Source organism: Balaenoptera acutorostrata, chromosome 5, assembly GCF_949987535.1.
Source record: "Balaenoptera acutorostrata chromosome 5, mBalAcu1.1, whole genome shotgun sequence".
Lineage (NCBI taxonomy): Eukaryota > Metazoa > Chordata > Mammalia > Artiodactyla > Balaenopteridae > Balaenoptera > Balaenoptera acutorostrata.
In genome coordinates, this window is record NC_080068.1 from 50,809,107 (window position 1) to 50,836,011 (window position 26,905).

The 26,905-nt window shown below is 35.7% G+C and overlaps 1 protein-coding gene across 4 annotated transcripts in view; it reads left to right on the forward strand.

Annotated features, from left to right (window-relative positions):
- Positions 1 to 20,636, forward strand: part of G3BP2 (G3BP stress granule assembly factor 2) — a 68,703-nt gene extending 48,067 nt beyond the window's left edge. For 3 of the 4 annotated variants that reach the window (XM_007165553.3, XM_007165554.3, XM_007165551.3), the window contains exons 2-12: positions 4,252 to 4,370; positions 6,725 to 6,806; positions 7,586 to 7,759; positions 8,296 to 8,386; positions 9,103 to 9,205; positions 9,719 to 9,899; positions 10,890 to 10,988; positions 15,150 to 15,252; positions 16,494 to 16,622; positions 17,188 to 17,306; positions 17,644 to 20,636. In XM_007165553.3, the coding sequence (XP_007165615.1) occupies positions 4,276 to 4,370; positions 6,725 to 6,806; positions 7,586 to 7,759; positions 8,296 to 8,386; positions 9,103 to 9,205; positions 9,719 to 9,899; positions 10,890 to 10,988; positions 15,150 to 15,252; positions 16,494 to 16,622; positions 17,188 to 17,306; positions 17,644 to 17,913 (1,446 nt within the window). In that variant the 5' untranslated portion in view covers positions 4,252 to 4,275 and the 3' untranslated portion in view covers positions 17,914 to 20,636. The remainder of the gene's footprint in view (positions 1 to 4,251; positions 4,371 to 6,724; positions 6,807 to 7,585; positions 7,760 to 8,295; positions 8,387 to 9,102; positions 9,206 to 9,718; positions 9,900 to 10,889; positions 10,989 to 15,149; positions 15,253 to 16,493; positions 16,623 to 17,187; positions 17,307 to 17,643) is intronic. The other variant, XM_007165552.3, reaches the window with a different exon arrangement.
- Positions 20,637 to 26,905: the final 6,269 nt, after the last annotated feature.

Below are 26,905 nucleotides of genomic sequence, written 5' to 3' on the forward strand. Positions count from 1 at the left end.
GTCTTAAAAATCAAGCAAAAACAAAAACCCACAGAACCCACATGCACCAAAGCTGGAATAATAGCAAAGTTGTTCCCTCTTTCCCCCCATATGATTGTTGTGATAATAACTGGTGTTAAAATACTGGTTTTAACACCTCGTGTTAGTCTTCCAAATGTTAGCATTGCATGTACCTGGATCTGTGAATCATTAACTGCAGTTAGGGGAGCCCCGTATGCTAGAGGGGAAGAAGATGGGAATTCCTTGTCCAGCTCCATATTTGGCCATTAATATAGCCTTAGGCATGTGAACAGTTTCTAAACAGTTGACCCTATTAGTATCCAGTGGTCCTTTGGATGTCCAAAATTCCTGGTCTCAAAAAATAGACTGTATGATTAGTTTGAAATTCTTAGTACTGAATTCTGTGTTGTTTCTTTGATGATACTATCTTCCCATTTTCTTAAATATTCAGGATTATTCATGTGTATTCTTGTGTTATGATTTAATCACTAGAGGCTGTTTAATTCTGAAAGGTTGTCCACGAATTGTAGGGAGGATAAGGACCTCAAATAGATTGTTTACTATTTAAGAGCTGTTATGGTTCAGGTTGCTGAATATTCAGAGGTTGAGATGTTTGTCAATGGTGAACAAGTAGCAAGAGGAAAGAACCAGAATGCTTGTGGGGTGGATGGGGATCAAAAATGGAAGGAGAACAAGTAGCAAGAGGAAAGAACCAGAATGCTTGTGGGGTGGATGGGGATCAAAAATGGAAGGAGAAGAAAATAAGTCTTTAATAATTTGATAGTCGAATTGAGTGAGTGTTTAGTTAGCAGGTGAGCAGTTGAGTTTGTTAGCAGACAGCTCTTGAGTTTGAATAGGATTGGCACTCTTGGTGGTAGGATATATTTATTATCCATATTTCATTTATGAGAGATCAGAAATGAAAATCTCCATATCAGTTACTGAAAATCTATAAATACCAATAGTGTCTTTAGGTTAACAGTTTCCTTGTCCTGAAGAATTATTGCTGTTTGCCTGTTATCAGGATTTTCTAGGTTGCTTTAAATAAGACTTTTTCCCACATATTTTACACTGAATGCGTATGGAGGTGAGGAATGACCCCTTTTCAAGGCTGGTTTTGATAGTTACAGATTAGGTTGTTTCTGAACTTAAATTCAGTAGAATTTAATTGACAAACTTGACTTAACTCTCCACTGGGAAACATTTAAGGGCTGACAGAACAAACAAGTTCTATCTCCCAGAACTCTGGACTGGCTTCAGAAACAATAGAATCAGTTTCTTGACTGCTGTTTTTCAGCTTATTTTTAACTTAATTTCTAGATGTTTTACTCTATGTTGATATTACTATTGTAGTATGCGAGGATGACTGTTTTGGATTTCCTGTTATGTTACTGTTTTCTGCCTTTTGGCTCCTCCCTACAGTATCAAATAAGCTAACAGTTAGACTTTAAATTTTTTTTATATTCTTGCATCCCTGATGGTTCTTCATAAGCGGTGGTTCTTAAGCAAGTGTAATGAAAACATCACTAAAGGGAGGGGACCTGATTTCAAATCCTCTCTCATAACTATAACTGAGGGACCTTGAACTCCTTTCCTTAGGCTCTCAAAACATCATGGTTTCCTTTTCTGTAAATGAAGCTAATATCCTATCTATTTAACGGAGGTAAAGGAATGTGTAGTTACTTGTTAAACCTTAAAGCATAATATAAATACACGTTTTAATTTTTGTGGGGCGGCATTTCCATTTCTTTAATGCTTGGTCACTTTTAATAGCTTCTGAACTTCAAAACTTGCCTCCTTACCTTTGGGGCCTGAGGAGAGAAAAAGCTTAATCCACAGCTACCATCTGTTTCTGTGACTGGTGCTTAGATCTTGTTTGTGACGCTTTCATTCTGTGGTGTGCCACAACAAAGTGAAGGTTGCTGTTCTAAATAGATATGCATTGCTCTTTTTAAAAAAATTAATTTATTTTTGGCTGCATTGGGTGTTCGTTGCTGCGTGTGGGCTTTCTCTAGTTGTGGTGAGCGGGGGCTACTCTTCGTTGCGGTGGGCGGGCTTCTCCTTGCGGTGGCTTCTCTTGCTGCAGAGCACGGGCTCAGTAGTTGTGGCGCACGGGCTTAGTTGCTCCGCAGCATGTGGGATCTTTCCGGACCAGGGCTCGAACCCGTGTCCCCTGCATTGGCAGGTGGATTCTTAACCACTGTGCCACCAAGGAAGTCCTGAGAGTACTTTTATGCATTAGAATTTGTTCATCCTTATGGGAGGTTTTTCGGTTTGGGGGGAACTAATGGCACCTGAAATGACAGTATCTGATTGTGCTTTGTGGATTAACTTTTTTTTTTTTTTAATGAGTTGGTTTGATTGTAGGTGGTACAGAATATAAGGTAGAACAAAGGTTGAAGAGCAGACTGGCAGGATTCTGGGATGGGTTTACTTTGACCTCACAGCTAAGGTAGAAATGGCTAAGGATGAACTGAAGAGATGAGCCACTGTATGAACATTTAAGAAAAAAAATGTGCCACAGGCTCCACGCCAACCCTTCATTCTAGCTAGAGGTGGCAACATATGTTATGGAAGAGAATTCAGGTGTTTAAATAGCAATGGAAGTAAGGATCACCATCACCTGAGGCATAAGAACAGCTTAGTTTTTGCCCGAGTTCCTAATTCCACCTGTGGCCAGGGGACCCTTCCCCACGGCCTTCACTTCTAGTTCCAGCTTCTTCTGCTCCTTTTTTTTGTTACTGCTTGAAAGCCTTATCGTCCTCTTCCATCTTCTTGGGCTGCTTCAAGGGCTTCTTGCCACTGTGCCTTCCCCAGACCCTGCCACTGGAAGCAGTTAATTATTTTTGAAAGGAGTTAGGAATTATATAAAAATGTAAACAGATTTTTTTAAATATCAATTGAGAGTTGCAAGACAGTTGAAAAAGGAGAAACGGGGAACCTAATAGAGCATTATGTAAAAGTTGAGTTGGGAGTCACTAGAATTGTAGAGTTTTGTCTGTAGGCTCCATTATGGCTGGTATCTGATTTTTATTAAAAACAGCATCACAATCGTAATGATTATGGTGGGCTATCTTTGTGAAATATTTTGTTTAAAGGAAACCTACTTTGAGGGAATTCCCTGGCGGTCCAGTGGTTAGGACTCCACGCTTTCACTGCCTAGGGTGTGGGTTCGATCTCTGGTCAGGGAACTAAGATCCTGCAAGCCACGTGGTGCTGCAAAAAAGAAAAAGAAACCTATGTTGAAATTTATTAACAGGAATTTTAACTGCATCCTGATTTACCCAGTAGATACACACACACACACGTATATAGTGTATATATATGTATTTAAACAAGTAATATTCAAATTTTCTCTTTTTTTCCCTTCCCTTTTCTCCAATTCCTAATGTTACAATTTTTACTATTTGGGGGGCTATAAACATATAAATCATTTACTTTAAGTGATGAAAGGTGGTGTTTCTATTTTTATTTTGTACTTGCTTTCCTTGACCTTATCTTTGAGATTTTGGGCTTAGAGATATTTTATCATAGCACCTAACCTATTCTGTTCCCTGTTTGCTTGTCTATATTCCATGACAGACTGTATACTCCTGAGGGCTAGAGTCTTGTTCACTAGGTTATCCCATTTACTGTAAACAGTTCCTGGCATGTAGTTAGGTAATTAATAGCAAGAAAGGTTGGAAAGACCTCCACCAAATGTAAAAAACCATTATCTGAGTGTTGAGGTTATTGCTGATTTTTAATCATAATCATTATCATTTTGAAAACAGTGAAATTAATCCCTAAAAGGAGAGAGTACAAAGAAGAGAAGAATCAGTACTGTCTATGATAAATGTAATCACCAAGTCCTGATTTGTGCCCTCTGCCTAGTTTTCAAAAATAAACTGTTTGAATCCAAGAATGTAAGAGATAATGGTCCCCAAAGGAAAAAGATACTATGAGTGGGAAGACTTTATTATGGTGCCCCTAGTCTGAGACAGCACTGGACTCTTCAGAATTAGAAAGAGAACTATGCTACTTCCCCCTGTATTGAAGGATAGGGAGATCAAGAAATAGAGACAAAGGGGAGATGGCAGATGTTGGAGATTATCAGTAGTAGTTGTTTGGAATTTATTATTTTGCTGTTGTAGTCAGTTTTTAATAAATGATATTTTCTTTATTTTCATTTGAATGGCTAAGAAGATTTACTTCATGGAATTTAACAAAGATGACTTTTAATAGTTATTATTCTTATGTTTGCTCCCTTAGCATTTGACATTGTGCAGCAAAGAAATGGTTATGGAGAAGCCCAGTCCGCTGCTTGTAGGGCGGGAGTTTGTGAGGCAATATTATACTTTGCTGAATAAAGCTCCAGAATATTTACACAGGTAAATTTTAATTGCATATTTTATATTTTTATTTGGTTTTATTTTCTTGAATATGACTACATATAAATTTTGTCTTTCCTGTCTTCTCATGTCCTGACAGTACCTTTGCAAAGCACGCCCAGTATTTTAACAGTCTGATGGCTTAAAACCAGTCTTCTTCAAGTATTTTTGACTCAAATCTACAGTAAGAAAAACACCTCACATTATATCCCATTATATAACACATTCACATCTGTACACATCACACACATATACACAATTACATACTCCTGGTATTTTATATTTCTTTTTTTTTTTTATAAAAACCACAGACTTGACCAACTAATGGGTTCTAGTCTTTATTGAAATCACAGGCTTAAGTTTGTTTTTTGGGTTTTTTTGTTTGTTTGTTTTTGAGTTGTCTGTAGCAATGTTAGGAAATGAATCAGTTAACTGATCATACTTGTGAAAATTCCTTCTGATTGATCCACAAGATAGTATTCCTTGGTAAAACAGCAACAGTAGCCTTGTTTACTATTTTGGCAAGAGTTGGACATCTGTAAGGTTCTTTTTTCCCAGAGATTGAAATAAAATTGATTTATATTATGAGTAGTATTTGTAATTTTTGTTCTACCTGGTTTATTTTAGCAGGTGGAAGATAAGTGGGACCTTTGTAAGGATTAGGCTCTGCAAGCATTTGTTGTAGAACACACTAGCCAAGTGAGTTAAGGATAAATATACCATTGTCACTTCATGTGGGAAAGACTGTTAAAAGGACTTATTCTGTTATCTATAGGTTCTCTTTATAATCATGCTGGGCATTCTAAAGTTTTACTTTGCATTATGCCCCTCCATTGTTAAACCTGTGTGTAATATTCCCTATGTTATCCCAGGGGACTTTTTTATATAACTACCACCTCCTCCCGTCCCCATCCCCCCAATCAAAAGGAATACCTGTACATTTTCTGTTATAAAAATAAACATTCTTATTGACAGGGTATGTGAGTTTGAGGGAGAATGGAGTTAATAAGGCCTTTTATTATCTGAAATTTAGTCTTCACAATGTAGGCGTTAGCATTTTTAGATTTTTTTTTTTAAACAGGGAAAAACAAGGCTCTCTACCATCATTTCAAATAACAGCACAAACTTCTGTTTTATACTTAGCTTATGTAACAGATTTCCCTGTTACTGAACGTTTAGTTTGTTTTTAATTTTTCACTTATTAACACTAATGAATATCCTTACACATGCATTTTTGTGCACCTTTCTAGTTATGTTCTTAGGTTAAGTTCCTAGAAGTAGAATTGTTAAGTCAAAGGTATGATTATCTCTAAGGCTTTTCTTATACACACTTACAGCCAAATTGTCCTCCAGAAGAATGATAGCTGTTTACATGCTTGCCAGTAGTACATGAGAGAAAATAGTATAAACTTAAAAATATAGGTAATGGTTAAAAGCATGGACTCTGGAGCCAGCTGCCCCGACTTGATAGGTGTGTGACCTTTGAGGAGTTAATTTAACCTCTTCTGAAGTTCAGTTTGTTCATTTAGATAATAGCACTTAATCCTGAGGTTGTTAGGAGAGTAAAATGAATCAATATGTATACAGTGCACTGAGAACATTGCTTGGCATGTAGGAAGTCTTACATGTTTTATTACAATAGGAGCTGAGTTCTCTTTACGAAAAAATTAACTTTGCAAGTTGATAACCTTAGGAAGATATTAATTCTAATTGCTTTAGGTAATACCAGAGAAACACTAATTTATCATGTACTTAAGAGCAGTATAAAAATATAATTGAGAAATTAGATGCCAAAATAATGTAGATTTTTTTTTAACTTAGTCTCTGAATTATTTCAATTAATTTATATCTAAACTTTTAACCTAAGCCTTTGGAATTAGTAATCATTTGGAACTCTCAGTAGAATGAATGTTAAACGGTATCTGATTCCCAAACAAATTTAGATAATTTTTGTATAGTTTTTGTATCTGATGGGGAAAAAAATGGGTAAATTAACTACAGCATCAGTGTTTAGAATATATTTTGAATGTCTCATTTTTCTACTTAACAAAATATAGATATGGTAAGAATTAGATGAGAATAGCTAATGACGGAGTGTATATTTAGTGTGCCAGGCACACTAAGAATTCTGTGTCATTACTCATTTAATCCTTAGAACAACTCTGTGGAGAAGTTACTCTTGTTCTGTTTTATAACCAAGGAAACTGAACTTTGAGGACTGTAAGTCTCAAGATTACATAGCTAATGAGTGACAGAGCCAGACCTGGAAACTAGGTCTGTTTGACACCAGAACTCTACTGCCTCTTACACTTCTCTTCACAACTGAATGTCAATCATTATCAATGGTTTTACAGGTTTTATGGCAGGAATTCTTCTTATGTTCATGGTGGAGTAGATGCTAGTGGAAAGCCCCAGGAGGCAGTTTATGGCCAAAATGTAAGTATCAATTTCATATGCATTTTAGATTACTTTAGGTTTTTTTTGAGGTAAGATAGAGATTTGGAAAATAGCTTCTTGTGCCCATGGATTTCTTCTTGAATGTAATCAGCTATACTAGAATTATGTTACAGTAATCATCGAATGTGCTTTGAGTTCTTACAAACATCAATTTTGTACAAAGCATGGGTATTACACTGGCATGGATACAAAAGAGAAAATGGAACATTTTAATATCCTTGGTGTGTTTTATACATGAAATAGTTGAGACAGTGTATAACATTTATAGAAATGTGGGCTAAACTTTATGTTACAGGAGTGCATAGGAGTATATACTCCTTATGACTTTGTAGAGGATGTGGGACTTCCAGTAGACTCTGAATGATAAGATTTGGCCTTACCAAACAAGAGGAAATTGAAAGTAGGAGAAATGGCATCAGCAGACAAGCAGTAAAGTTAGCTGTGAGGTTAAGGAGTAGTCAACACAGTTTACGTGAATGACATACTTAATACGGAACAGTGGGAGAAAGCTGCACAAAGCCTAAAATATGAGACAGCCATTGTGATTTCTTGTGTAGAGAGGTGACATGTTGAAACTAGTGGTTCTAGGAACATTAGTCTGTCAGTAATGCATAGCATGGTGGAATGAATTCAAATGAGGCAGAGAGATTAAGTAGTTAATATTCTAGAGTTGCGAGGAAATCAAAGTCTGTAGTATTGAATAGGTAATGCAGTATCATGAGTTTGTATTTCCACCCCACCTTCTTCTCCTAATAAAGGATATACACCACAAAGTATTATCTCTGAACTTCAGCGAATGTCATACTAAAATTCGTCATGTGGATGCTCATGCAACCTTGAGTGATGGAGTAGTGGTCCAGGTCATGGGTTTGCTGTCTAATAGTGGACAGCCAGAGAGGAAGTTTATGCAAACCTTTGTTCTGGCTCCTGAAGTAAGTTTTCATTTCAGTTAATTTTTACTTACGTGATTTCATATTACTGTTACTAGTTGCTTGAAGTGGCCAGAGTTTCTTCTTACAGGTATAGGTATGCATGTAGCTGTTTTTGAGAAATCTGTATTGGACCTGTTGATTAATTTATTTGAGCTGTGTGTGTGTGCTTTGACTATTTAGAAGTAAAAATGAGATCCTGATACTAATGTGTAAATAGATGATTAAGATTATAGAAATAATATTAAAATTATGTTATTATTTTATAGGTTACATGTTAAACAAAATGGAAAAATTCTGTTTGTTAATTGGTCCTGGTTCTTTTATATTGAGTAGCCATTTCTTGAGTTTCAGTATTCCTTGAGTGATCTTCTGTAATTTACTTTATATTAACATCATAGCATGTTCAACTTTGGAAAATTATATTCAGTCTATATCATTTCTGTATTATTAAAATAAAAATTGTGTTTACTTGTTCTTTTTATGTAATACCACATTTATGGGTATTTATGGAATACTTGGATGTTGTTTTCCTATAGGGATCTGTTCCAAATAAGTTTTATGTTCACAATGATATGTTTCGTTATGAAGATGAAGTATTTGGTGATTCTGAACCAGAACTTGATGAAGGTGAGGTTACTTTGAAGATACAAGGGTTTTGTCAGTATCAGTGCTCTTTAAGGACATGGAAAGTGTGAAACTAAAGAAATTTGCCTCTGTTGTAACTGAGTCAAACTCCCTTTTCTCCTTTTTGTTCTTGTTGTTGTTATAAAAGAAATAGTTCATTATATGAAATTATATAAAAATCATACATAAGAAGTGAAAAAATTTCCCTCAATCTCATCCTCTATAGATAACCAAGAGTTTGGTGCCTAATATAGAAATTTGTTGTATTCCTTACTGACCAGTACTTTTATAAAAGTGGAAGTACACTGGCTCAACGCTTGCTTTTTTTCACTTAATATATCTTTGTTGGCTGGTTGTTTTTTTTTTTTTTTTTTTTGGCTATACCATAATTATTTAATTGATCTTCCGTTGATATACATCAGCTTGTTTCCTTTTCTTTACCATTATTCCTCCATTGAATCGATGTGACAAAGGAAACTGAGTTATGACTTCAATAGCATTTTTTCCTACCCTTCCCTTTTACTAATAGACCTTTTTAAAAAATAGAGTAAATTCCAAAATTCATCTTGCTTGCTCTTCAGTTTAAGAGAACAAGGAATACTGCAATTAAGTGCCTTTGTAAGAAATATCATATGACTTCTTTAAACATTAAAAATACGTATATCAAATTGTGTATTAAAGCCTCTTAAAACGAGATGTGGTATATTATGTATTTCCAGAATCAGAAGATGAAGTAGAAGAGGAACAAGAAGAAAGGCAACCATCTCCAGAACCTGTGCAAGAAAATGCTAACAGTGGTTACTATGAAGCTCACCCTGTGACGTAAGAATAGTGTCTGCCAGGCCAAATTTGGTCTAAATTATAATGTAGTTGCAAGCTGGTTTTTGTTTCTAGAATTATTGTTGAAAGTAAATTTTTGCTAAAGCTATGAAACCAGCATTTGAGAATTTACTGTGTATATGCAAAGTAAATTCTATATGGAAAGCATTGTTTTATTTAATTCAAAAATTGAACTTGCTTTGGCCCAAAACTGATCATTTGCTGATAATGCATTGTGTTTGGGACAACACAGAGTGAGCATTTTATTTTTTAAATATGCGGTTTGTTTATAGTTAGTATTAAAGTAAACATTTTTAGTAATCCAGTTTTTAAATTAGGTTAAAGAAATGCTGCTTCAGAGTATTATTCCCTCTGCCTTCTAGTTCTTAATGGACTTTTGCTTTAAAACAGCTTATTACTAGTTATGCCCATTAAATTAGAGAAATGCTGAATTTTCTTTCTTTTGAATTGATCATTTCACTCATACTGAAAAGTGAACAAAATATTTTATTGTAGTAATGGCATAGAGGAGCCATTGGAAGAATCCTCTCATGAACCTGAACCTGAGCCAGAATCTGAAACAAAGACTGAAGAGCAGAAACCGCAAGTGGAGGAGAAGAACTTGGAAGAGTTAGAGGAGAAGTCTACTTCTCCTCCTCCTGCTGAACCTGTTTCTCTGCCACAGGAACCACCAAAGGTTAGAGCAGAGGAACTCTTTAGACCTGTAACATCACACTTTCTTATTTGGTGCCATTAATGAAGCATGACCTTTGTTCTGTTATTTAAATTGTTTAATAGTAAGCTATGCTGTTTTTATGTATATGAAAGAAGCTGTGGGGTTTTGTTTGGTAATTCTGAGGAAATTTTATTGTATTTTCACCCCCTAAAAAACACCCCTCAGGGTAAAATTTAAGATTAATCCTTGTGTGTGTGCAGTGTTTAGTATCTTCTAGTCCATGTACTAAAGCTGAGAGTTGCTCTTCCATTCTGTATTAAGTCCTCTACGCACGGATGCAACAGGAGTCATGCAATTTCCCAACTTAAAACAAGTTGGCCTATTGCTAAGAGAAGTGATACAAGTTATTTCTGGTTTAAATGGGAACAAATTCCTTACTACACCAATTAAGCTATCTTGGAAACATGAGTGACACCCATAGTGTATCATTTAAACTTACCTAAAACACCTTTTATCTTTCTGTAAAGTAGAAGGTTAAAGTATATTTGCGTAGTGAGAGAAGGAGGTTCCTTGTTCAATTTGTGAATGTCTGTTAAACTTTCCAGCTAGTACTTTCTTCTTTCCTGTCCTTCCCCTCTCCCCTTGACACCATCACAACACCTTATCTTCCCCCAAAAGGGGAAAGAAATTGGTTCTATTAGGTTCTTATTTTTCTAGCATGTGTAGTTGTTAGTGGTTTTGTTTGCCACTTGCTCATCTCCTTAGAGCATATAGGAACTTGCTTGTGGATTTATTTAGTAGTTCAGACAAAACAGTCAAATAATCTTGCATAATGAGATTTCGAAAGCTGGCACATAGACTGGCATGTGTGTGTGTGCCTTTCTTTTAGGAGTCCTCCAATATAGAACAATAGTTTAGAAATGAAAAGAAAATATATATTTGGAAGTTTCCCTATAGGAATGTTGGTGGTTTTCCATGATTAGTAGTCTAGGTTTGTTGCATTTCCTGCAGGCTTTCTCCTGGGCTTCAGTGACCAGTAAAAACCTGCCTCCTAGTGGTACTGTTTCTTCCTCTGGAATTCCACCCCATGTTAAAGCACCAGTCTCACAGGTAACCAATCTGTGAACACATTGGATTGTATCCTTGTTACATTGCCAATTGCTTATCTTTTTTATACTTTTTAAAATGAGTCAATCAGAAATTATGGATTAAATATACAAAAAAAATTGTATTAAGTGTCAGTGCACCCACTTTAAATGCCAAATCTCCATTCATCATCTACATAGGTGGTATTTGGGGTTTGGGTGTGTCAAATACAGATTAAGTTAGTTTTACCAATATATATTGTCATTTAAAAGCCTTCTTAAAATAACCAAAAAAATATCCTTTTTAAAAATTTAGAATTTTATTCAGCAAAAATATTTTAGGGAAGAAATTTGGAAAGGCACAAAGTAGTATGACATTATAAAGAATCATTGTTTTTTAAAAGTAGAAAAAACTCTAAAAAATACACTGCCTAAGCTCTCAGTCTGTAAGTGGTTCATACCGTTTAATTGAAGCCTGTACCAACTTATGACTGTAGTGTTCACCTTAACTGATCGTTCTAGTATTCTGCTTTTTGTCTGTTTGTTATCTTACCCATTTCAGAGCTTTCAAAAACATTGAACATAAGACACTGGCTACCTAATAAGTTTATTAGGTGTAATGTAGAATCAACTAAATTCTAAAGTTAATAGGCACAGTTAAAGGGTGTCCAGTACTTTCCCCTACATTTTGAATCAAACTTCGTTCCACTAGAAAATTTACATTTAGAATGGTTAGTGCACATAAAATTGTGTTTATATACCTCTTTATATGCTCTAAACAGTGAAACTTTGAGATTTCAAAAGTAGTTAGTAATTATTAGACAGCCTTTCTGGTGTTGTACGCATAATCAGCTACGTAATAGAATACATGACCTCGTGATACCTTTTTTTTTTCAGCTAGATATTCAGGAAATATTGAGTAATTACCTCAGATCACAAACTAGAATTCTGTCTTAATGAAGAAAATTAATTTGCCAGGTTATTGACTGTGCTTTTCTACCCATCTGAAGACTCAATAAGTGACTTACGGATTTTCTTTTGAAATGCTTGATTTCTTATCAGATTTGCATTAGGAATCCTTTGGATGTTACTTGATGTCAGAGAGTTGGCCACATTTATTTTGAACTCACTGCTAGATAAAAGTTAGAGTAGCTTATACCTCTTACACCTTTAGTGTGGCACCAGGCATTGTGCAAAAGCACTAGCACTTAATATTTATTCTTACCTAATCCTCACAACCACCCTATGAGTATGGTTACTGTTGTTATTCCTGTTTTACAGATACGTAAATTAAGGGCTAGAGTACTTCACCCAAGGTCAGATAGCTATGTAAATAAAATAGTAGGGCTTCGAATTTACGCAGTTGGACACTCGTGGAAGCCTATAGGTTTCTTTAGCCCTTGGAGGGGAATGTATCTCTGTTTACATCAAAGAAGAAGAGTGCTGTGTCTGAGCCATGTCTAAATTACATTATATTAGATCCTAAGCTCTTGTCCAGGGGGGAAAAATTTTTTTTTTTTAAGTTTTTAAAAAAAATTGTAGGAGACTGTTTCCCAACCTACCCCCTTATTAAAACAAAATTTTAAACATTTATAATTTAAACTTTAAAAGAACTTTCTGATCTCCTTAAGCTATGTTAGAATGAATTCGTGATTTTTTTTCCACTTGATTTAATAAACCCTTCAATTTTGTCACTTTGGTGTAGTATCCATTTCCTTAACACTTTTAACATAGATTATTAATAAAAAGAGAATTAAATCTAATTCCAGGGTATTGGTAGGCATTAATTTAGAAGTAGGTAAGTTAATTTCTTGGTAAATTTCGTGGAAGTCGATTAGTTCATTTAAATAGCTTATGTGCGGTTGAAATACATATTAGTTGTGGTTTTACCTGCTGTTGAGTTGATTTGATGGTTTCATGTTTATTTCATATTCTATTTGATTTTCATTTGTGGAATTTGTCATGTGAGCACACTTTTTGGTTGCATGCAATTAATTGTAAGGCCCTAAAGTAGTTTGTGGTATCTTAGTTATTTTACCTCCTTGGAGCAAATATTTAATGAAATTGAGCTTGAAGAATTGTAAGTGTACAGCTGGCTTAGTTGACATACAGTAATCGGTTACTGAAATAAATTTTGATTTTTTTTTTTTTTGGTCTTATTTTTCCTATATTGGCATCATCTAATATCTAAAAGTCAGGTTGCTAAATTAATGTATGGATTATTTGTAAGATGTTGGCACTTACTTAAATTTGTGTTTTTTAATTTTAAATCCTTAAAAGATAATGAAGAACTTTTTTGTTTTGTTACTTGCAGTTATTTTTGTTTCAGTAATCTGTTTTGAAAAGAATCTGAATCAGTCAGCCAGAATTCTTTTTCTTGGTTTGAATGAGTCGAGGTTTTTCTGAGACATTAAAATTAAAAGGTGTACGTTTGCTATTTTTATTAATTTATTAAACATACTAGCTTCATCAGACTTTGTTAGAGAATATCCTTTAATTCTGTTTTACTTTCATACTGAAGTAAGTTGTGCTTTTAGGCCCTGCCCCGCTTAGCTGAAATTTCTAAATAACTACCTTTTTCAGGCATCACGTTTTCGGTCAAATTATTATGTAGTCTTAAATTCTAAATACAGATAGAAGTGGTCTCAGGGCTGTAACTTAGGTCCCCTGGTCAGGCATAGAACATTCTCCTACATGTTTTGTGTTAGAGAACTAAAAATGTAATTTAATTTTAAATGAACCAATAGTTACTGAACATCTATGTTTGATGACACTGTGCTTGGTTCTTTATCTGGTGTAGAAATAAATTAAGATTATGGTCATTGTAGGAATAAATACATACTAAAAACCTGGGAAAATTAAAGATTAAAAAAATTTTTTTTAACTAGCAAAATTCTAGAACATGGAAAGCAACTTCATTTTGACAGAAATGGGAGATCTATATGGAAGAAAAACAATTGGGAGAGACAGGCAAATCTGTTAAAAACTGCTAGGGTAGGAGATAATATACCTTTTGGTTACAGTAGGTGAAATTATTTATAATAAATGGTTGTTTTTGAAAGAAACATATCTCTTTATATCAAAAAGTGTCCTTGCAAATTATAACATCCCAGTTAATATAAATTATGAAAGAGTTTGAGCCACTGCCTGGGCTGAGGTACTCAGAGATGATCAGCCATAAAGATAGGACTGACATTACTAGCTTTCTGATTCGAGGACACAGTCTTCATATTCCTGCTGAGGGCTTTCAGCATCCTTTGCAGGCGCATATTATTTTGTCTCTTCCTCGGACCATAAATATTTAGGCAATAGACACAGCCTGAAGAGGTTGGGAATACTGAAAATGCCAATGTATTAAAGAAAAGGTGATAGTAGATGCAGATGTCATTTTGTTTTTAGCATAGTTACTTTAATTAATGTGTTTAATTTAGCAGTTAGCAGAAACTTTTGGAGGGTACCTTAAAATGAACTATTACTTCCCCTGCCACCCCCAAGAATTAATTAAGAAACATGGTTCGGGTCAGTCCTTAAATAAATGCACACCTCCCCCATTAGGAAGAACAATAGGGAGCTAAAGGACTTCTTTGACTATTTGAGATGCTATCAACATGTTCCTCTCTTGTTTTTTTATGTGCATTTTAACTTCAAGATGGTATTTTTAGACGCTAGAGTACACTAAATTGTATATTTTGAACTATCAAAATATTGATTTTTTAAAAAAATTATGAGATGGGGTTTAGAAGATATTGCTGAGCACTATTAAATTTGAAGGGCAGCCTACTAGATAATTGGAAAGGATGTGTCATATATTCTTGTCTTCCTAAGATAAAGATGGCTTTTTATTTTGTATATGTATTTACATGGAGTGGCTCATCTTGCATTTTTGAATTTTGTAGCGATACCTTTTATGCCATCTCAATGTGGATGTAACTTTATTGAAAAAATATGGTTGTAAATAAAAAGCAGCTTATTGTGAGTTACAGCCTTGAGTGAGAAAATAAAATTTACCCTACAGTCCTAGATTGGTACAGAATATCTTTATAAAAATTTATGTTTCACATATATAGGACACTACGTTAAAAATATTCTGAACTTAAAATGACCATTATGCCTTGGTTGTTTTTTTAGTTGTTTTTCTCCTGTGGAATGTGTTTCTATATAATGTGTTTTTTCCCTTGTATTTTAGCCGAGAGTGGAAGCTAAACCAGAAGTTCAGTCTCAGCCACCTCGTGTGCGTGAACAGCGACCTAGAGAACGACCTGGTTTCCCTCCTAGAGGACCAAGACCAGGTGAGTCAGCCCCTCCTGTGGCCTTCATCACTTAGCACTTGAAAAGTTGAAGACCGAACTTAAAAAATTAAAAAAAAAATTATAATGTGTTTTATATGCAAATCCTTTTAGTACCAAACTGCTTAAAGGCTTAAGTAACCTGCTAAATATAGCCTGGGCTAAACAACTTTTAGGGGAAGATTAGTTGACATGCCATAGAGACATGTATTTTGAAGGTGTAAAAGAATTTTGAGACACATTTTATTTGGTTATTGTCACTGGTTCTAAGAATTCAAAACCGAGCTGCCAATAACCTACTCTCTTACTTAGCACTCTTATCTCTTCACAGATAAACAGTAAGCACACCCTGATTCTTCTTATTTTGATTGTCTTAGGTATTAAGTAAGTTGCCATGATTTTTGACATGTTTCCATTGTTAGCTAATATATGTAGAACGTCTATTTGAATTCTATAAGTATGTTTAGATTGCTTTTCGGAGGAGGTGGGAGATAGTATACATCAAATTTAGACAATGTAATTTTTTCCCACAAAAGTAAAATAAGTGATGTGCTATTATTAAGAAGTCATGGGAGCTGGGGTTTATCCTAGCTTTGTCACTGATTGAGTTTATGATCTTGGGTGAGACCCTTAAATCATGAGCTTCTCTTACACCATTCAGTTACTACACACATTTTTCCTGTGTGATGCCTTTCTTTATATGCCTCATTGTGTTCCTTGTGTCATTGGGAAGATCAAATAAGATTTTTTTTTTTTTTAAGATTTTATATATATACATAAAGAGCACTCTTATGTGTATAAAAGGCTATATAAATGAGATGTTATTGCTATTAAATTTATGGATTTGGCTATAATTTCATACAGCCAAAGATTAATTTGTGAATTTCAAAATACTAAACAATTATTTAGTACAAGTATACCTCACTATCTGAAATCTATTTGGTTTCTGGGTGATGGCAGGAGTTTGGTTAAGGAGGAATACTTGTACTGCTAATATTTGGCTTTCATATAATCAGATCAGTAGACCTAGAAGAAGGGACTTCAGCAATCTAGTCAGTGTCATGTTTTTTTCTAACTAACCTACTAATAATAGGCACTTCCACCTCTGTTCAAGGAGCTCACTATCTTATTAAATAAACTAAAACAGGAATATCAGGGTTTTGTTTTGTTTTTTTACATTCATTGCTTTGAGCTAGTTTTTGTATGACATTGTAGACTTTAATCTGCTCTATTCCTTTTCTCAGGCAGAGGAGATATTGAACAGAATGAAACTGATAACCGTAGAATAATTCGCTATCCAGATAGTCATCAACTCTTTGTTGGTAACTTGCCACATGATATTGATGAAAATGAACTGAAAGAGTTCTTCATGAGTAAGTAGTTTATTTTGCTTTATTGTAAAATGAAGCAGAAGGAGAAGAGAACTCTTTTCATAATGTATTGAGGATTTTTTAAAAAAACATTTACTTCTCTGTACTATGTATACCTCTAGGTACTAATCACCTTGATCAGAAGGGAGTAGAAGGTTATATACCAGGTGTTTCTCAGTGACTGTACTGAGTGTTGACTGGCCTGGTTCTGTAGAGGTTAGAAGAAAGAGCTGGATGAATCAGTCTTAGATTTGGAAATGGGATTCATTTGGCAAATTCAGGTCAGAAATAGAAAATAACATTGTCTCTCTGAAACTGTGTACGTAACTTCCCTTTTGAAAGGAGTAATAAAGATGCAGAAGGGTAACAAAACAGGCTAGTTTTTGTTGGCATCTTAAGTGAATGACCTGTTAAGAGTGAATGTACCTTAATTGTCACTGGGTATAGCAGCTTGCAACTTTTGTTTTGAAGTGGATCAAGGAGATGAAGGTATTTCATCCTGAACAATTAAAGTCACAAAATATTCTGTTAAAATATTTAACCCTTGGTGTAATGTATATTTTCACAGGTTTTGGAAACGTTGTGGAACTTCGCATCAATACCAAGGGTGTTGGGGGAAAGCTTCCAAATTTTGGTTTTGTGGTTTTTGATGACTCTGAACCAGTTCAGAGAATCTTAATTGCAAAAGTAAGTGACTTAAAGGGCATAATTCAATACTTTATTATCCCTGTTGTATTTAGTATTACTTAGAAAGTCTTTTTTAAATGGTAAAGTTAAAAATAGTTTACTATGAAATGGTATTTATGCAAAGAATAAAGATTTGTTAGTAGTTTTAAAGTCTGAAGTATGGCTTGTTTTAAATTTATTTCATTATTTGCTCTGGTAATGAAGGTTGGAATAGATTGCATATTGAGAATTTTATGAAAATTTTTTTTGTCTCCCTGGATTTTCTTACTTCTGTATGATACTACATTACTATTATTGTCTAACCTGCCCATGTAAAATTTTTTCTTCCCTTGTAAAGCCAATTATGTTTCGAGGGGAAGTACGTTTAAATGTGGAAGAGAAAAAGACAAGAGCTGCCAGAGAGCGAGAAACTCGAGGTGGTGATGATCGCAGGGATATTAGGCGCAATGATCGAGGTCCTGGTGGTCCCCGTGGAATAGTGGGCGGTGGAATGATGCGGGACCGGGATGGAAGAGGACCCCCTCCAAGAGGTGGCATGGCACAGAAACTTGGCTCCGGGAGAGGAACCGGGCAGATGGAAGGCCGCTTCACAGGACAGCGTCGCTGAGGCTCCACTGCTGGCGAAGTCTTGGCAGTGGTCCATGATTCATCGTGTTTGCATTCTTGTTAATTTTTTTTGGCTTTGGAATGTGACACAGCCTTTTTGATCATTTCTTTGATGTGAAAAGCATCTTTTAGTTATCAGTTAAATTGAGGTGGACATTATTTCCCCAGTTTTACAACAGGATTCGCATTGTTAATTTATAAATCTAGACTTGGAGAATTAAGGACTGAGAAATGACCATATCTTAAACTGTCTGCAACAAAATGAACTTAAAAGGACATGCCCAACTGAATTCAGGTCCTTTGAGTCAAAAAAAAAATCCTCTGCTGCACATTTTGTTTAAGTGTTACTGTTTCTGCCTATTAATGTTGGAAACACAAATAGTGCAATTTGTGCAATTGGAGAATCTTGCCTTTTTCCTTGGCTCCCCCCAAAAATACAAACCAACAGAAACTTGTTATGCACTCATCAAAATGCACTAATGGGTACTCTGAACTCATTAACATTGACATCTGCAAAGGAGGCAACAGGGGAAAAAACCTTTCATCTTTTTTTCCAGTAGCGCATAGTTGTGAAATGATGAGGGCATTTTTACCTGCTTGCTGTGACCAGCGTGTGTACACATAAACCTTAACAAGACTACAAGTATATTCCAGAAGGAAATCATTTAGTTATGAACTAAATAACAAAAATCAGAACTTCAAATGCTATGGTCTTGAATATTAGACCAGATTTCGTAGCTCCATATCTAAGATTTTTCTACCTGCCCCTCTTCAGCACAGGGATGGCTGGCTGCTCAAAACACTCCTCCTCCCCCTTTTCCTTTCTTTAAGCTGTGTACAGTGAAAATTGTCTTTACTGTATTTTGTTCTCTGGTAATGTAATAAGCATGATGGTGCCTTCTATTAATACATCATTCCAGTCTTGCTGGTAATTTTGTACAGTATAGTGTATGAATTGCTGTGCTGCAAAGCCAAACAGCTACAAAATGTTGAAAAATCATTGAAGTGTATAAAAATTGCAGTATCTTTAAAATCAGTAAAATTGACTAGCATATTATTTACCTTGTTCTTCAGTTAACAACTTTGTGTTCTCTGTGGGAGGGAGTCTTGTGTGTTTGGGAGGGAGGGGGAAGGAGGAAGTCAGTTATTTGAGTAAGTCTCTTGTTGACTTTTCTGTTAGCCTGAATGTGAACGTTGAAGCGTATCACTTGAGAGGTGCTGGAAAAGTCAATCAACTTGATGTACATTTTTAGTGACATTTTAAAAGCAGTCAGATTCCATAAATGGCAAGTAAACCTGGAGTGAGGATACTGCAATTTTCGGAGAAAAGAACAGCAGCTCTTAAGTGTTTGCATTTTCTATTTGGGGGGCAGGGAACTGTCATTCATTTTGCACAATTCTTGAACTGATGTCAGCACCCGAGTGGCTCTGAATTTAAGTCTGGGACGACATCTTTTATTTTTACATGAATCTCTAAACAATTCTGTGAGCAAAGTTTGTAGCTGCTGGATTATTGTCTGTCTTTATAGCAAGTTCCAGTAAACCGCAAGTATGACAAAGGATATCCAATTTTATGCTTGGAGCATTTAGTACCTACTAGTTTCTGGATGTTTCAGGCTAGGAGTGGGGTAAATAAGTGTGACCACTTAAAGCTGCTTGTTAACATGGAAGACTTCTCCAGTCTATCTTAGTAAAAACAAAGAAAAAATGCACTTGACATAATAGCAAACTGGTTCTGAATTATGGAACTGTTTGCTGTTTAGTAAACTAGCAAATGATGCACATATTTTGTTTTTCATGTACTGGGCGATATAAGTAAAATTAAATCTGTCCCTTTTTTTCCCCCTTGAATGAGGTCTTCCATGTTCGAGGAAAAGTCTTGCACTATTGCGTATATTTTGGGGACACAGATTTCTCAGTTTCCATTTTGGGGGGTTAAGGATTTTTTTCCTGTTTGAAATATTTTTACACTTTCTGATGTATAGTACTTGAAGTTCTTACCAGAAAATTACTTTTGAGTTTTGAAGCCTTTATTCAAACTGCTTTTAAATGAGTGGTTTCTTGTCAGTGTTTTGTTTTTTGTAGCATATTTTCCCTCTTTCATTTCTTTCTCCTTCCCATTTTATATATATATATATATATATATATATATATATATATATATATATATATATATATATATATATATATAAAATTTCCAATCCAAGATATTGCCCTGCCACCCATGAAAACTTCTGGCACCAAAAGTAATGACAAATGTTAAGTGTAATGGAAAATTAAAGCAAAGAGCCATTCAGCTTCAGTCTTTACATACCATGAGTAAAACATTAAAACATCACATGGAGAAGTTTACATGGTGATTGTTCACCTGCAGTACTGTGGACTTTTAACATTTTGTCCCCTTTCAGTGAACCAGAGTAAAAGTATTCATCTACCATTACTGTTATTTGCTGTTTTTTGTTTTGTTTTTTTGTTTTTTGTTTTTTTTCTTTTTGGATGGTAATATTCTATTCTATCCTTATGACACTATTGCAACCAAATTGGCTTTACCATCTTGGCTTTAGTAGGTATAGAAGACAATGGATTACCATCTTTATTGCTGTAATGTGTTAAGCATTATATGCTAGTAGTATCTAGTTTAATTGTTTCAGGTGGAAAGTATTCTTTGAGTTTCCATTTTGAATGTGTTTGGACTAAACAAACAATAAACTACTGATGTCTGCAGCGTTTATCTATGTCCCTAATTTAATCTGTAGGTTTGTGTTCCAGAATATTTTCTCCCAATTGCATTTCACACAACCTAAGTAAAAATAAGGAATTATTCTAAAACCAACTATTATTTGTGAAATTTGATATATAAAATAAATCATTTAAGTAAGACTTGAACATTGTTAGAGACCTATCTCAGTTCAGTTAGATAGCTGGTATACAAGATAAAGAATGTTAGAATAGAATAATAAGTGGTAAGGAAGGTGAGAATGATGTAAAGCAGATGACTAAACATTTATTTTCTGTAAAAATCTTGGGTTTTCCAAAGGATTGCTACCTCATCTCAGAAGGAAAAGAGAAAGGGGATGGGAAGACTGAGGTTATCTGAAGTTAAGGACATGACCCAGTTCAGCAATTAGAACAGATTTGTCAAGCTCTAAAGGAATATTAAAAAGGAAAGAAGAGTCATAGTTACGAATATATACTTTAAATGAGTAATGAAGTCATAAGGCATATGTAATTTCAGAACTTTGTTAAAAAGGGTGATGAAAGTGAATTTTTCCTGATATATTCATAACACTGTTTTATGAAGATTCCTTAAATCGGTCTTCACAGGTTTGTACTGAAGAAAAGCCAGAACAACCATTATTTAAATACTCCTGGGCAGTAAGACTTTAAGATTTTTATAAATGTATATTAAATTCCTTTCAATGTTAATTATGATGTATAATAACATCTAATTTTATGGCTGTGGAAAAAATTTTTAGAAGGGGTAAGATGTATATGCGACACTAATATTGCAAGCAGAACCAGATCTGAAGGAGCAAAATATCCTTTGGTCCAGGAAATTTATATGGAACAAAATATTTGAAAGTTTTACCCATACAAGGTACTACATTTAACTGTGTTATATGATATAGTCTTTGTATAAAGTGAATGAAAATTTAGTGGATATATGTTCATATTTTTCCTTTAAATTAAGACAGCTTGCTCATCATTTAACTACAGATGAAGACTTGATTTTTTTTCATTCTGTGTTCATAAGACTTTCTAATTATTAAGTCTTGATCAATTTAATGCCAGAATTCTAAATTATTTTAAATTACTGGATAAATGAATTATTTATTATGTCCTGAAAGAGATTTCCCTTCGTGATGGATTTCAGTGGGTTCATATAGAGAGTAATTGTTTAAAAAAAATTTTGCATAATTAAGTCAGCATTCCTAAGTAATGAAGTTTCTGGGTATTTTTGACAAAGACTGAAATCTTCCGGTCTATTTATGTAGTATATAAACACCTTATACTTCAGAATAATAGGAAATGAAGTCTGTTTTTAGCATTACCAAATACTGGACAAAATACTATAAATGTGGGTTTAGGATTAAACATTCACAGAAAAGATTACTACTCCTGTCCTTGATCTCAGAGTTTTGATAAAGCTGATTGCCTACTTGGAATGCTTTGTTTTGTGACATTAATAATATTCTTTTAACTGCTCCTGTTTTCTGTACTCTTTATCACCCCATAACCACCATTATCCCCCCAACACACACACACACACACACACATCTGTCCTCAGTCTCTTTCCCCACAGATTTTCTCTGAATGGTTTCATTTAGGCCAGGAAGTACCTTAGCTTCAGTATATTGTCCATTCAGTAGATTCCACATAGTGTGATGGTCAAGAGAAGGGCTTTGGAGACAGCCTGGCCTTGAATGGCAACTCCACCACTCAATGGTTACATCTCCTGTTTAACTCATTTGTAAAATGAGGTGGATGATTGTGAGGGTTGAGGGAGTTAATACATAAAGCACCTAAAACAATGTATTGAGCACTCAGCAAGTGTTACCTGATACTGTTTTTCACTCAGTTGAATTTCTACTGCCTCCCTATTCTGTGTTTCAAACACTTCTTTTTTTAATCCTTTTTTGCCTTGTCCCCTTTTGAAGTCCTTCAGTAATTCAAAATTCGAAAGTCCAAAACAATGTGTTTTCTCTTTCTAAGTGACATGCATACCTGGTTCGCTGATAATGAACATGTCTATTTTTCTGACCTGTTTAACCTAGAAATGTTTGGAGTCTCATCTGTTCTACTTAATGTTTTCTGTTCGTCTCCCTTCTATCCATTTTTCAGGCTGCAGGAAGATCTGTTCATGCTCTTCTGATTAACTTTGACTGGCTCATTTAATTCATTAACTATTGAGCTTCTGAGTGCCAGGTGCTGTTCTAGGTACTGTTGATAAATGATGAAATGAACAAGGTTCCCCGCTCTCAGGTTAAAAAGGTCTAAAAGTGAGTGTTTGCATATTTAAGAAGGTAGCTAGGGGCAGACCATAAGGAGGTTGGTCCTTATCCCAAGAGCAATAGGAAGTTGAAGGTTTTGTTGAGTGGCGGGAAGGTAATTCTACTTTGAAATCTCTGGAGTTCAATAAGTTGGGTCTCTGGGTTAATTGAAGGAGGTAAGCAATGAGTAAATGAGGTGAAAGGACGCTGTAGGAGTTCAGTCAAGAGCTATGAAAGTAGAATGGTTGTAGTAGCTTGGACTAGAGTGGTGATGTTAGAAACCTAAAGAATTTGAAAGGGGGTAAAACAGCCAGGTCTTGGTGAGGAAAAAGGTGGTATCTAAGAATCTGAAGTTGTTCACTTGCATAATTGGAAAAGTAAAGTGATATGTGGAACAAATTACTGATAAAAAACCAGGTTTCATGATGGGGAGGCAGGAGTGCTATTGGAACCTCTTGGCTTTTGGTGTGAAATGGACCTGAAAAGAGGAAGCTGTATAGGGCGGTATGTAATTGTGACTTGTGCCTTTTAATTTCAAAAACAGTATATAGAGTGGCAAGTTTTATGTATATTTTATTTTACAACAACACAAGAGCATGGTATGCACATCATAGAAAGTAAAGAGAATCCAAAAGAATGAACATCCACAATTCAGCCTGTAGATGATCCCTATAAATACCTTGGGGTGTGTGTGTGTGTGTGTGTGTGTGTGTGTGTGTTTTCCTTTATACTATTAAACATTGCTTTAATGAAGACAGACCACTTAATGGTGTTTATCAAGTGTTTATTGAGTGCCTGTGTGCCAGGCACTGTTCTTGATGTTGAGGATACATGAGCAAGACAAGTCCATTGGTCTCCCTCTGTCTGAGCTTATGTACTTTACAATGGAGAAGAGTAGTTGTAAATGCGCTGTAAAGTAAGATAAAACAAAGCAACTGAGTGGCAATTTTAGATGCCTAGAGTTGACATGAAACATAGGAGCTCTCCCCTCAGAGGGACTAGATAACATGTAAAGCTTATAAAATTGGAAAAACTTCGAGGGTAATGAGAAGAAGCTGGGATAGGTGGATTTGGGTCAAGGAGGGGGGCAAAATGCTAACAGGTGAACTAGACTAGATCATGTAATTAACCCGCATAAGCAGTTTATTTGGATTTCTTTCTAATTGCAGTATGAAGCCATTAAAGAGAATTAAGCATAGGAGTGATATGCCATGTAGAGGCTAGATGGTAGGAGGATAAGAATGGAAACGAACCTGTTGTGGTAGTTCAAGACTACTATATCTGAGGGAGGGAAATAGATTTAGGTTATTTTTTGGCAGCTGAATTTAGGTGTCTGAAAGGAACTGAGAATGATTCAAGTTCTGAATAGTTAACATAAATGTACAAATCAATGAAAATCAGATATTTCCACTTTAAAATAGTGTAACCAGTAAAATAGTTATCTTTACACCCATTTTTATCTCTCAAATGATTTTCCTCCAATATTTGAGGATATACTGTGAATCATACTGCTGGTAGCTTTACATCTGATTTCATATTTAGGCAAACTAAGGTGTAGTTATCTTTTACAGTCAGGGAGACAGGCTCAGAAAGTTTATTATGGTTACACTAGTACGAAATGATTTGAAATACTGGATTAGCTATAAGAGTTGATCTACTTTAAAAGATGAGTGATTTTAGGAAAAATGGGTTTTAAGCACTAAAAGTTTAATCTTTGCAACGTATTTTTATCCTGGCTTTATTTCAGAAAATTGGAAAATCACAGCCTCCAGCATTAGCAGGCCTAAAATTAATTCAGGAACTACTACATTCAGGAAATACAGTGTTAAGCAATGAGGCAGAGTGCAGACTTGGAACAGAAATCAAATAGCTGTTAAATACTGTGAGTCTGAGCTGAGAAAAAGGAATAATTTTTGAGGGCTTGTCACTTCACATATGTTATATCTTAATCTGATAACCCTATTAAGTTCATCTATTTATTGTGTGTTTTTGAAGAGGTGAACTAAAGCTTGGAGAGGTAAAAACAAAGCTCTGCCTGGCGTATGGTGACGAGGATAGTGACTTGGAATAGAAACAGATGTGAGACATTTCAGTTGGATGGTGACTTATCAGAAAGGAGTAGTGATGTTTCAAAGACAGCACTAAAGTAACCAGTATGTGTACAGGAAGTGAGAAAGACTTGTATAGCAGTCAGTGAATATTAGCATCTAATATGTGCCAGAAACCTCCCTAGGTGCTGGCTGGCAGTACAGCAAATACAGCCTACCCTCAGGAAGCTTGTAGTTTTCGAGGGAGGGAAGCAACAAGTAATTTCAGTCCTGATTAGTCCTGGGTATAATACAACTCATTTAGTTCCAACAGCAATCCCGTGAGGAGTACTATTTATTTTACAGAAGGATACATTCAGGCACAATGGGGTTAGTTACTTTTCCAGTAGCACCTGGCTAGTGGGGGATAGAACTAGTAGGGAATGTAATAGTAACTAGAGATGGGGCTGTTCCTTAATCACTACCAGGGGTGGTAATGAAAGGCCTCAAGAGGTACATGTGAGATCTGAAATGAAGAGAAGGCAGCTTTGAGGAGGAAGAGCGTTCCAAATAGAACAAATGCAGAGGCCCTGTATTTGGAAGGAGCTTGGAGTGTTCAAGGGCATTAACGCCAGTGTGGCCACAATAGTAAGCAGCTGATATCAAGAGATAGGTAACAGCTAAATCGAGGATGGCCTTGTAGTTGGATTTTACTCTCGAACTGGGATTGTAGGGATCTGAGCAAGGAAATGATGTGATCTGAATTAGCAGGGAACCAGTCAGGAAGGGCTGTTGGGTGATGTCGATGGTCGCTTAGATTAGGGTTGGAGCAGTGAAGATGGTGATAAATGGTCAGTTAATAAGATAATTTGGGATACAACCTACAACACTTTATTATGAATTGGATTTTGAATGTGAGGGAAAGATAATTTTCAAGGATGACTCCTAGGATTTTTATGCAACTTGGTGTGGAGGGCAGTACTCTTACTGAGATAGAGAAGGAGCAGGAATGAAATGTGGAGGGAAGATCAACAGTTCTCTTATATCCATGTTAAGTTTCATATGCCAATTGAATATCCAAGAAGAAATGTCAGGCAGTATGGTATGATTTTGGAATTCTGAGGAGAGCTCTGTGCTGTGATTGGTCAGCAGAGGTCTTTGCAGCTGTTGGGTTAGAGGAGATCATCTAGACAGAGAGTGTACAGAAGAGAAGAAGCTGAGGACTGAGCCCTCCAACACTCCCAACATGTAGGGTTCTAGAACAGGAGAACCATGCAAAGAAAACAGACAAAATATGGCAAATATTGGTGTCATGGAAAGCTAAGTTTCAAGAATTTGTCTTGGAAAGTGTAGAAAGTTGTGTCACGCTGCTGAGAGGTCAAAGAAGGTGGTGAATTAATTAGGGTGGACTAACTGCTAAAATAAATAGACCCCAAAATGTCTAATGGCTCAAACACAATAGTTCCCCCCCTCATATAACAAAAGGGGGAGTGGTCATGAAGAGGTCAGTAGTCTGGCTCCCCCTCACGTAATCATTTAGGGACCCAGATGAATGAAGGCTCTAGTAACTTCACAGTGTGGCTTCAAGATCCCATTATACTCATCTCCATTACAGCTAGCTGGGAGGGAAAAGGAACATGGAGGATCTTTTTTTTTTTTTTTAATTTTATTTATGTATTTTTGGCTGCGCTGGGTCTTCGTTGCTGCACACAGGCCCTCTCTAGCTGCGGCGAGTGGGGGCCACTCCTCACCACAGTGCGTGGGCCTCTCACCTCGGCGGCCTCTCCCATTGCGGAGCATGGGCTCCAGGCACGCGGGCTTCAGCAGTTGTGGCGCATGGGCCTAGCTGCTCTGCAGCACGTGTGATCCTCCCGAACCAGAGCTCCTTGTCCCCTGCATTGACAGGCGGACTCAACCACTGCGCCACCAGGGAAGCCCCAACATGGAGGATCTTGAACGGAGATTTTTATGGGCC